The 12,339-nt window shown below is 40.4% G+C and overlaps 1 protein-coding gene across 8 annotated transcripts in view; it reads left to right on the top strand.

Moving 5' to 3' along the window:
* Positions 1–2,653, top strand: part of ADCY10 (adenylate cyclase 10) — a 230,898-nt gene extending 228,245 nt beyond the window's left edge. For all 8 annotated transcript variants that reach the window (XM_061584568.1, XM_061584558.1, XM_061584533.1 and 5 more), the window contains one exon: positions 646–2,653. In XM_061584568.1, the coding sequence (XP_061440552.1) occupies positions 646–834 (189 nt within the window). In that variant the 3' untranslated portion in view covers positions 835–2,653. The remainder of the gene's footprint in view (positions 1–645) is intronic.
* Positions 2,654–12,339: the final 9,686 nt, after the last annotated feature.

The following is a 12,339-nucleotide window of genomic DNA, read 5'->3' as shown; positions in this document are numbered from 1 at the left end:
ACATCCAATGAAGCTGAATATTGGAAGATACAGGACAGACAAAATATAGTACCTCTTCACACTGCGCATAGATAAACTATGGAATTCGCTCTCACAAGAGGCAGTGATGGCCACCAATTTGAACGGCTTTTAAAAAGAATTAGACAAATTCATGGAGGATAAGGCTATCAATGGCTACTAGCCATGAAGGCTATGCTCTGCCTCCACACTCAGAGGTAGTATACTTCTGAATACGTTGCTGGAAATCTCAGGAGGGGAGAGTGTTCTTGCACTCAGGTCCTGCTTGTGAGCTTCCTATGGGCAACTAGTTGACCACTATGAAAACAGGGTGCTGGACTAGATGTGCCACTGGCCTGATGCAGCAGGGTCTTCTTATGTTCTTGTTAAACATCAGAGTGGCTTCATATCTTGGGTAGCCTGCTCTTTTCTATTTGGTATGCCCTTTCTCAGTTCCCACCAAGCAGAGTGGTGTGCAAGAAAGTGGGTATTTTATGATTGTGTCAAGTTTGCCCATGGGAAGCAGAGATAGTACCAGGCAGGCACAAAGACAAATGTAATCTCTTACTCCTCTTCTCTAAACCATTTCCCAATCTGGCTCCCTCCAGTCATATTCTGAACAATTGCCCATCTTCTCATTTCTTCTAGGAGTGGTGGTTCACTGGAAAATCCCCAATGGAAGACTGTTGGTTAAAGACAGCTCCAGATTTCCCAATGTGGAAAGTAGGAATGACAGAGCAAGACATGGGAACCTTCCATAAAAACAAGTATCTTCTGAAAGTGCCAGAGCTGGACATAAACAATCCATTTCCAGAATCAAGGAGTGATGAATTCTAAGATGAGATAATTTTGAAGTGCCCATTGCCAAGAAACACCCTCTGCAGAAATTCTTGTGCACCAGTTCTCTTCTGCAGACTCATATCTCTTCCTTTGCTAAACTCTAGTATTGGACTGTCTGTCCCATTTCCCCATTTATCTATTCATATAGATAGCATCCCATAAAACCTTGAGCAGAACACTGGAATTTAGCTCAGTGATATTGATTTCAGTAAAACTTTGAACAGAGATCATATGTATTTAAACGTATTTTCATGTTTTCTATTCCAAGAAACCCAAACCCATATTACTGTTGATGCTTGATTAAGAGCGCTTGTCAGCGAGAGCTTTATCTTGCAAATTGATCATCCAGATCCATTTTTTCAAAGTGCATGATTGGCATATGACCACCCATATTCTCCCTTTTTTAGTCTTAGATTTTTCATAGGTATTGCTATTTCCATTCCACACCAGTGGGGAGACCTTGATGGAATGTTGCCATGTCATATTTTCTGGCTGTTCCCCATAATCACTGCTCCTCTGCCCATCACTATCTTTTCTCATCCTGGGCATGTATTTCTGTTACTGTGCAAACACCCATTACAACAAACAAAAAATTCCACAGAAAGAGCACAAGAGCAAACATACCAGCCCTTGTTACCATTTTTCACTATGGGCAAAGTGGAGGTGTGTACGTTTTTTGGAGGGGAGCATCATCTATTTCCATATGGTGTTTATATTCATTTTAGTTTTTTAAACAGAGGTCTGATAAAGCGATCTTGTGCAAGGTTTCCACATCTAAAAAGAATTCTATCATATGTACTGCGATTATAGTCTCCATGGTAATCTCACACGTGTTGAGAGAATAACTTCTCCAAACTGCATTGTTGACATTTTGATATCCGCTAGCATGTGACAATTGGTGGAAATACGCATGCTCATATTGCTTTGGCTGTCAGAAACAAAATGGCTAGGTTATGCTCAGGTGAGGAGCAAACTAAAGCAGAGGTGAAGCAATAGGGACCGTGAACAGAAATATCACACCACACACGACCCACAAATAAAAGTGCCAATGAGCTTCCACACCAGTAGTGACTGCTGATGTATAACAGGTTATTTTTATGTAATGGTAAGGGGAAACCTAGATTAAATGTAAGAGGAGAGAGAGAGAGAGAGAGAGAGAGAGAGAGAGAGCAGGTTGGTATTTTGATGACAACAAGAACATATGGATAGTGCAAAAAACTCTCATGCACTGATTCTACAATAGACTTCTATCTGGCGGCACCCTGAATCTTTAAGAAGTGGGAAATAAATGCCACTTAGGGCTAAATACCACACCTAGATCTGCCAGGCTGAGTGGAGTTAGAATATGGTGGATCACCATTTGAGCCCCAGTTCACCTTGGCTACGCATGCGCATCCCTGGCATGAGCCAAGATGGCGGCAGAGGCTTCAGCCCCTTAGGAAAACTTCAGCTGCCATCTTGTTTAAGGGCAGCACTGCGTGCGCAACTGCATGACAGCCAAGAAAGTTAGGTTGAAGCAAGGGAATGGCGGGGGCTCTGAAACTCTAGCCGCGAATCGCAGAAGGGGAGTCCTGGGGCCTGGGGCAGGCTTGTGCCCAAGGGCCCTGGCATGTCTGGGGCCAGCCATACCTGGATCATATATCTCCGTGATCTGGAGACTCTCCCTGTCAAGAATAACAATAAATGTATTGCATCAAAATGATCAGGCTTCTGAAATGCTCATAAATGCATAATGACATCATAAAATTCTGTTTGGCTTCTGTTTGGGTAAAAATTCTGCTGGTCAGTTTTTTGTTTTACTGGGATTATGCTTTTGTATTTTATTGTTGGATCTTACTAGGAATTGTAAGGGTGCATCAATTGTATGTTTCTTAAGATGTTTTTGTTAACTTATTGACTATTTGAATTTATTTTCTAACAGTGAATTGTGTAACTTTTTTTCCATGTTGTGAGTCGCCTTGAGCATAGATTACTATGGAAAGGCAGCATACAAATAAACAGTGATGATGATGATAAAATCATAAAAAATAAGTAACTGGGTGTGCTCACCCACAGTCTGTTCTGGGCCAGGACAACTCATACACCCCAGGGAATGGGAGGGTGTCCTCTACAAGATGGCAGTGCATCCCTCCTGGCCCAGAGCTTTTGCTGGGTGCAGGGCAGGGATAAGGACATCTATGCACAACCCAAAGTGACAAAAATATGCAGAAAATAAGAAACTGAGGGTGCCCACCCAAAAGTCTGCACTGTGCCAGGCAGTAGTGTAGTGGCAAATTCAGTAGTGCAGGGCCCCTTCATGATCGTCTCAGCCACAGCCAGACCCCCCTCCCCCTTTATTTTGCTCCTGGGTTGAGAATGAGGTCCTTGTTAATGCCTTCTCCCACAACAACTGATGTCCCTAGGAGATGATCAGTATGAAAAGGGAGAGTATTAGCTACTGAAAAAGAGTCTTTTCAGTGGGTGACTCGCCTCCTTTCACTCTGATTGGCTCCAATCAGCAGGAAAGGACAAGGAAGCATATTAGAAAACTCTTCTTTCATGCCGATCAGCTCATATGATACTCGAGACATTGGGACCCTGCTGGGACCCTTCTCCCCAAAAAGTAAGAGATCTAGGACTCCCTGAGACCCTGGACAACTACACCCCTGCTGCCAGGATAATACAACCCAGGAAGGGGAAGGGTGGCCTCTACAAGATGCCAATACTTCCCACCTGGCCCATAGTTTCTGCTGGGTGCGGCACACTCATAAGTGCATCTATGCAGAACTAAAATAATGAAGAGTAAGTAGAGAAAAATATGTAATTTGGGGTGACTGCTCCAAAATCTGTTGTGGGCCATGAAACATCATTCACCTGAGCAAAGGGGAGAGTGTCCTCAATGAGATGCCACTGCATCCTGCCTAGAATGGACTTTGTTGTGGACACATGAAATGGATATGTGCATCTGCACACAACAAGCAATGTAGAACATATATAAGGAACTGCAGGTTCCCACCCCAAAACATGCTTTGGGTACTACAAGTCATACATCCATGCATGCAGGAGAGGGCTCCCACCCATTTCAGAGCTTCTTTTGTATGTATGGTGCAGACAAGGGCATATATATATTAGAAAAATAGCGAATATGTAGAGCAGCCTTTCCCAACCAGTGTGCCTCCAGATGTTGTTGGACCACAACTCCCATCAGCCTCAGCCAGCATTGCCAATGGCTGAGGTTGATGGGAGTTGTGGTCCAACAACATCTGGAGGCATACCGGTTGGGAAAGCCTGATGTAGAGGAAAGAAAATAAGAAACTGGAGTGCCCATCCTAAAAGATGATTTGGGGCACCACATACACTTCCATGCATCTGGGAGAGTGTGTTCTATGAGATGTCATCCATGCATACTTCAGAGTGTCATCTATAAAATTACATCTTCTTCAAGATATCATTGTTTGTTGGCCCTGCCACGAGTCCTTCTGTCACCAACATCAATGGCTTTTAAAAATAATAATAATTGAGCTATAACAAAGTAAGCAACAGGGAAGACCAATAGAAAATTGTTAAAAATCCACATAGATCATAAGCACTGGCTGTAAGCACTGGCATAGCATAGAGGACACCTTATCATTTTCTGGGGTGTCTGATTTGTCTTGGCCCAGAGAAGATTTTATGGTGAACACCCCCAGATATTTATCCTTTGCTATGCTTTTTGTCTCTTTTGATTGTGCATAGATGCCCTTAAACATGCCCTGAATCCAACAGAAACTCTAGGCCAGGTGGGAAGCATTGCCATCTTGTAGAATATATCCTCCCCTTTCCTTGGGTGTATGATTTGTCCTGGCCAAGAGCAGATTGCGGGGTGGGCACCCTCAGTTACTTCTTTTTTTTCTGCATCTTTTTGTCAGTTTTGGTTGTGCATAGATGCCCTTATCCCTGCCCTGCACCCAGCAAAAGTTGTGGGCCAGGCAGGAAGCACTGGCATCTCATAAAGGACACCCTCCCCTTTCCTGGAGGGTATGATTTGTACAGCCCAGAGCAGATTGTGGGGTGGGCACCCTCAGTTACTTCTTTTATTGATTTCATCCAGTGTAACGGGTCTTGGTAAAATATTTGCTGTTCTTGGGACAACTTTTAAACAGGGTTGTTTTCCAAATAGTTTTTTAGTTTAACAGGATCAATGGAATCTGATTTATATATATATATTTGTACAATACCCATTATAAGTGAATCATTAATACTTTCCTTTTTCTCTGTTCATAAAGATATGACTTGGTTCCTAAAATTCCTTTTCTAATCTTTCTGCTAATATATTTGTTTTTTTATCACCAAATTCATAACATTTCTGATTTCATTATTGAAGATACGTGGAGATTTTATCTATTTCTAGGGAATCCAACTGGGCTTTTTAAAAATCAAACGGTTATAGATTCAGTTACTTCCAGTTTGTTTGTATTCAGATTCCAAATCCTCAATACTTAATAGTGAGTTACAGGCCCAGTTTCATTCAGTTTTTTAAAAAAGTTATTTTCATTAATAAATTCATCTCTAATCACTTCCTTTCATGTGTCCCACAGTATTGAATCTGAGTATTGTGTAGGATCATTATGTAGATAGAACTCATTGATTTTTTTTGTTTCATTGTACTGATAATTTATCTGTTTTGTGGTAATAAAGGGTTTAAACACCATGTCAGATCCACAGAGGTTTCCTCCTGAAGTCGCAATAAGGTGAAAATGGGTCTCTGATCAGATATGGGATACATAATTGAGGTTTTAAGGTTATTATTCAAGTTGGATGAACATAACAGATAATCAGTCTGGAATAAGATTCATGACATCTAGAGGAAAAAAGAAAAATCTAATCTCAGATTCATCAGGCACCATGAGTCTATCAGATTAAAATATCACAGCAAAGCAGTCAACTCACCTGGGACATATAGTAATATTTTCCTGCTTGCTCTTTCTATCGTTACTTGGGCCAAAAGCCCAATTTAGATTTCCACTTAGAATAAAGTTCTCCTTCTGAAAGTCCTGTAGGAAAATTAAAGTGGTATGTAAGAATTCCTTTTGTCTGCTATTGGGATTGTATATAGAGCCTAATATAACTTTAGTACTTTATAAAACACCCTTAATGAATATGCATAGGCCAGAGGGGTCCTTCATCACCCTCAATTCCTAAAAAGAAGTGTGTATACATAGCCATATGCTCACTTCTCTTGTTTTGGAAATCTGAGGAACAGAGTACCAAGACCCTTTGGTGTGCATTATCAAGGGAGAGTATTCCAGGTCTTACGTAAGTTGTGTCTCTTGTAGCATTACTATATCTGGGCTCTCCCATTTAATAACTCCCACTATCCTTTTGCATTTAACTGGATTTCCCAGCCCACTTATATTCCAAGAGCATAACTTGATGCTCAGGAATTGTTCCTTTTGTGAAACCAAAATCACCCACTGATATGTATGCTTTATAAAACGTTTTTATTAATCTATCTGTGATATCCAATTCCCCATTAGAATCTAAAAAAATGCACCCATTTCCTTTTTGTATTTTAAGGTGAGTGTTGTTAAAGCCCTCTAAAGATTGAATCAGGGGATCTGGTTGTGATCCTAATTCATGAGGAAAACACTGGCTCTTGGGTTTCTGAGGTGGACAAAATTGAACTCTCTGGCTCATTCCTCAGTGGGAGTTCTATAAGTGATCCCCTAGATTCTAATTCAGGCTGAAGTGGAACAAAGTTCACATGTTTCTCAGTCAAATTTGTCATTGCAGCAGGTTTCAACAGGGAAGCTGACCCTAAACAAGTTCATTTTAATAAGAAGGGGAGTGTCTACTCTTGTACTAATGCCAGTTAGAGCAGAGGTTCCTAAACTGTGGTCCATGGACCACCAGTGGTCCACAACCTTCATTCAGGTGGTCCATGGCATGTCCATGTTAAATATTCATATTGATTTTTAATTGTATTTTATTGCTTCTTTTATTTCTTATGTTGTATTTTAGTGTATTGGGATTTGAATTCCGTGACATGCAAATTGTGATACAATCAAATACAACATAAGAAATAAAAGAAGCAATAAAGATATAATTAAAAATGATACAGCACCTGGGACAGTGCAGTACAATTGCTAGAACAGACAGAAAAATAATTAAGATCATCAGCAATTGGTCTGTGGAGAAAAACGTTTGGGAACCGCTGAATTAAAGTATCCTTCAAGGTAGTCAATCTATCAGTAATCTTGGTCTGTTTTGCTAGCAGCAAAGTTGAATAAGAAACTCCTCAGAGTCTATCCTTACAATAGTGTTTTTAGGTGTTATATCCAAATTCTGCCCAGCAGGGGAAGATGAACCACTAGGGGGGACATTAGTGGACAACAAGAGAGGGTCATCCCAACTAATAAGGTTATGAGAGCAATTAAAAGCCCTGTTCCTAGTTGAGTCCCTAGTTGGACCCAAAAATGGTTGGTCTCCATCACTGCTGTGAGGTCTTTGTATTAACAATGGTTTTCAAAGCAGATCCTGAAACAGCCTTGCAGCTAATATCCATTGCAATTCCACCTTTGGGGTGGGCTAGATTTTAACATCATTGCTTTTAGATTTTAATGTTATTGTATTGATGTGTCATTTTGTGCTATTTTGCTTATTTTGTACATCGCCCAGAGTGACTGGTTAGCTAGCCAGATGGGCGACTAAGAAATCCAATAAAATAAATAAATAAATAATTCCTATTTTCCAATAAAAGTGATGGCATCACTGAGCTATCAAATGTAAGAATTAATCTCTTGTTTAAGGGCCAACTACACAAATGTTGAATTGCTACGATGTCTACCACAGATGGATGCACATTCAGGCAAGAGGCAAACAGATGAATCATTCACCCTCGAGATGGTCTCATCCTCAAGTGTTTATCTGTAAGAAGATTAATGGTAATCATTACAAAGTACAACCAATTTTCCCTGGGAAAACCAATATCTTGGGGCCAGCTGAAAGGATGGACGGGTTCATTCAGACTGTGTTACAGTGTATCTTGTTCCTCCATAAGAGCCCTTTCCATGATTCAAACAAGGCAGTTGGCTTATCAGACAGTCCAGTTTTGCTCTCAGAACTGCCAGCTGGGAAAGAATTGAATCAACAGTTCTAGCAATGAGAAAACATTACTTATCTAATATTTTAGTCAATTCACTTCCAGAATCTGTGGTGGGCAAATCCAAGGCCCACTTAGATTCATAAGTAAAAGAAGCCTCCTGAACTGGAGGCTCATTGTTCAAAGAGTCTAAAATATCTGAATTATCAAGATTTAAAGCCTCAAAACAATTACTAATGGGGACAGAATAGAATGTAGAAGTCTTTAGATGAATCAATCCTTGATTGTTTATGTTTGGGGAGTAGTAAACTGCCTTCTGGACTAGCCACCTGCTTAGTTTCGTCCATCTTAGGTGGGCAAGCCTCTCAAAAAGAAAAAAGAAAAAAGCTTTAAAATAAACGGAAGTGTAAAAATACAAAACTGTAAATCATTAAAACTATATATCCAAACAATATACTTTTAAAAAATGATAGATACAGGGTAAGGTTTTTTTTAAAGGGGGGTGCTGAGCTGTTTTCAAATGCCTAAGAACCAATCTTCTCAATGGTTGGGTTTCACTCCTGGCTCCCAAGTTGGTCAATTCACCAATCAGGTGTGAAGGAGTCAACAGTTAAAATTTGTAAAAAAGACTGCAAAGTTAAAAGACACCATAAATTATCTCGGCACTTCTCTGATATCTTGGCTCCACACTCTCTTCTTACTGTCTTACCAACACAAAGTTTCCAGCTCTTAAATTCCTCCCAGTAGAAGCTTCAGGTCAAAACTTCTCCTTCAACAAATATCTCTCAGATGTATAAAAATCATAAAGTACAAAACATGAAGCAACAGACACTGAGAGGAGTGTAACCACACCAGCTCTCTTCAGTCTCCTTACACAGCCAAATCTTTAAACCAGGAGAATAAGTTGACACACTAAACAACCATTAAGGTGAGAAATGACAACACTCCCCCCTTTCATCTATAAACTTCTACAGTTTTTCAATAGTTTTTCTTCTATAGGGTGTCTAATGAAAACCTCTCCCTGGTTGTCACTTCCAAAAGGAGAGTAGAATGCCAAGTTTTCAAAGCTCAAAAATCACTCCGGCTTCCTTGATGTAGGATTGTTCTGCCTATCAACATCATTCCCTCAAGTTCCTGTTCAAGTCTTTTTGTGCTCACACAAATGTACCCAAAACAACAACTGCCACATGTGAGGAAGTATCAGCAGTCTCAGGGGAACATAGAAATTTTCAAGGGTACAAATCAGATCTCCAGAAAGAGGCACTACCTCCACTCATGACTCTCGGTCTCTCCAACTGCTGTTTCTTCACCCCAAAACACACCTGTCGCCTCTCCTCAGGTGGAGGGACATTAGCTCCCCCAAATGCAGATGGGTATCTCCTAACCATTAATGTTCATCAGAGGACCATTCTGAGCTATTAATCAGCATTCTGCTTCAGGTAGTCAGTCAGAAGTTATAACAGTTTTTAAAAAGAGTAAATGTGTAACCAGTGAAAACCCACAGGATTAAGTCTAATGATTCACAGCAGAGCAACACTGTAGACTAGTGAATTCTGTTACCACCTGTGAAAACTCCTCCAGGCCAACTTTTTCCTTTTCTCCACTTCTTTGGAAAGCCTCCTCCACCTCTTAATGGTAGGACTTAGGGCTGGGTCACATGGAAGCTGAACTTTGTATTAAAGATGAAGTTTTTCCCATCATGATAGATTTTCAACGTTCACACACTCTTCCAATCCGCTGTTTTCCATGCACATTTTAGTATCACTGTTTCCTTGTGGCCCCGCCCCCAAATTTAAATGTTTGCTCCTTCCTGGAATATTGCTAATGGAGAAGGGGAGGGGGTTTGCATTGGAGAGCATGGGGGTGCAATTTACATGAAAAACTTTATTCTGTCAGTTTCATTTCCTCCTGACATACTTATAGCAAAACCCCTTTTTATTAAGTACTTATTAAATGCAATTTTTAGTGGGAGTGTGTGTGACCGCACAGAGGCGGGTACAATCCCCATGACTGTTTGGGCTTAAAGGCTGAAGCCGGGAGAGAGCCTCAGCATGAAATTGACATGACACTGACTAGACCCCCCCCTCTTACTCCTAGTACAACTGGTTCTTCCTCTTCCTTTTTAAAAATTAAGTAGTCGGAGACACCCCCTTTAGGATGCATATCTTAACGTGGTGAGGGTGTTTGAGAGTGTTGAAGAAGCTGATAGCAAGAAAGAGGCTAGACTCCTAGCAGGGGCACCCAAGGTGGAATGGTCAAAGCTGAGACACCAGACTAAGATGCATCCAAACTCAGAGGAAGGCAATGGTCAACCACCTCTGAATATCTCTTACCACGAAAACCCTATGAACAGAGTATCCAAAATGCAACACGAGATAGTGCTGGAAGATGAGACCCCCAGGTCAGAAGGCATTCACCGAGCTACTGGGGAAGAACAAAGGACAAGTACGAGTAGCGTTGTGACTAATGAGGCAGCTGGGTCAAAGCCAAAAGAAAGCCCAGAGGCTGATGTGCACAGATGCAAAAGGAGAGTCTGGAGTTGTACAACGCACACAATAGGAACATGGAATGCGAGAAGCATGAACCAGGGAAAGTTAGAAATTGTCAAGCAAGAAATGGAGCGTATCAACATTACAATACTTGGCGTGAGTGAATTAAAATGGACTGGAATGGGACATTTTCAATCAGGCAACTAGAAATTTTTTATGCAGGAAATGAGAAATCAAGAAGAAACGGGGTTGCTTTAATAATGAGAAATGATGTAGCAAAAGCAATTAGGAGCTACAACGCAAGGTCTGAGCGAGTGAAATCAATGAGATTAAACGGGAAACCTATTAACATAACCATCATCCAAGTCTACGCTCCAATGGCAAACGCAGAAGAAGAAGAATTGGAGACATTTTACACGGAAGTACAAGAAAAAATTGATCACACACCAAAACAAGATGTTCTGACCATCATGGGGGACTGGAATGCAAAAGTAGAGAACAGAGAACTAGAAAATGTAGGGAAATAGGGCTTAGGAGACAGAAATGAAGCAGGAGAAAGACTTATTGAATTCTGTGAAGCCAATAATTTGTTTCTTGCGAACACATTTTTTGAGCAACTGAAAAGACAACTGTACATGTGGACATCACCAAATGGTCAATATAGGAATCAAATTGATTGTATAATTGGTAGCAGAAGATGGAGACATTCCATACTTTCGGCAAAAACAAGACCAGGAGCAGACTGCAGTACAGATCATGAACTGGTCATATTGAAAATCAGAGTAAAGCTAAAGAAGAACAACAAAACAATCATAATGCCAAAATACAATTTAAATATCATCCCAGAAGCATATAAAGATCAAATAAGGAACAGATTTGAGGCTTTAAACGTAGTTGACAGAGAACCAGAAGAACTATGGAATGAAGTCAGAGACGTTATTAGAGAAGAATGCAAAAAGAATACCTCTCATTAAAAAGAGAGAAAGACCTCAATGGATGAATGAAGAAACTCTTCAAATGGTTAAAGAGAGAAGGAAAGCAAAAGCAATAGGAGATAGAAATATGGTCAGAACCCTAAATGCAATAATACAGTGACTAGTACGTAGGGACAAAGAGAACTATTACAATAGTTACTGTATAGAAATAGAAGAGGACAACAAAAAGGGTAGAACAAGAGCCCTATTCCAAAAGATTAGAGAAATGAAAGGGAAATTTAAACCAAGACTAGGGATGTTGAATAATCTACAGGGCAACACACTGACTGACTAAGATGAAATAAAGGGAAGATGGAAGCAATACACTGAAGAACTGTATAAAAGAGATGCAAGGATGACAGATTCATTCACGGAGGAACCATATGATGAAGAACCAGAAATTTTAGAATGTGCGGTAAAAGCAGCTCTTAAAATACTTGGAAGAAACAAATCACCAGGCATAGATGGCATACCAGTAGAGCTGCTACAAGCTGCTGAGACTGAATCTGTCCAAATTTTGACAAAAATCTGTCAAGAAATATGGAAAACTAAACAATGGCCCACAGACTGGAAGAGTTCAATATATATCCCAATTCCAAAGAAAGGGGATCCCAGAGAATGCAGTAATTACCGAACTATTGCCTTAATATCCCATGCAAGTAACTAATGCTCAAGATTCTACAACAAAGGCTCTTACCATATATGAAGCGAGAAATGCCAGACATCCAAGCTGGATTTAGAAAGGGAAGAGGCACCAGAGATCATATTGCAAACATACGATGGATAATGGAATAGACCAAGGAATTTCAGAAGAAAATCACCCTGTGCTTTATAGATTACAGCAAAGCCTTTGACTGTGTAAATCATGAAAAACTATGGAATTCTTTAAAAGAAATGGGGGTGCCACAGCATCTGATTGTCCTGATGCGCAACCTATACTCTGGACAAGAGGCTACAGTAAGGACAGAATATGGAGAAA

The sequence above is a fragment of the Rhineura floridana genome, chromosome 1 (genome assembly GCF_030035675.1).
Source record: "Rhineura floridana isolate rRhiFlo1 chromosome 1, rRhiFlo1.hap2, whole genome shotgun sequence".
In the NCBI taxonomy this organism is placed as follows: Eukaryota; Metazoa; Chordata; class Lepidosauria; order Squamata; family Rhineuridae; genus Rhineura; species Rhineura floridana.
Note: the sequence above shows the minus strand (reverse complement) of the source record. Positions and strands in the feature narration are given on the sequence as shown.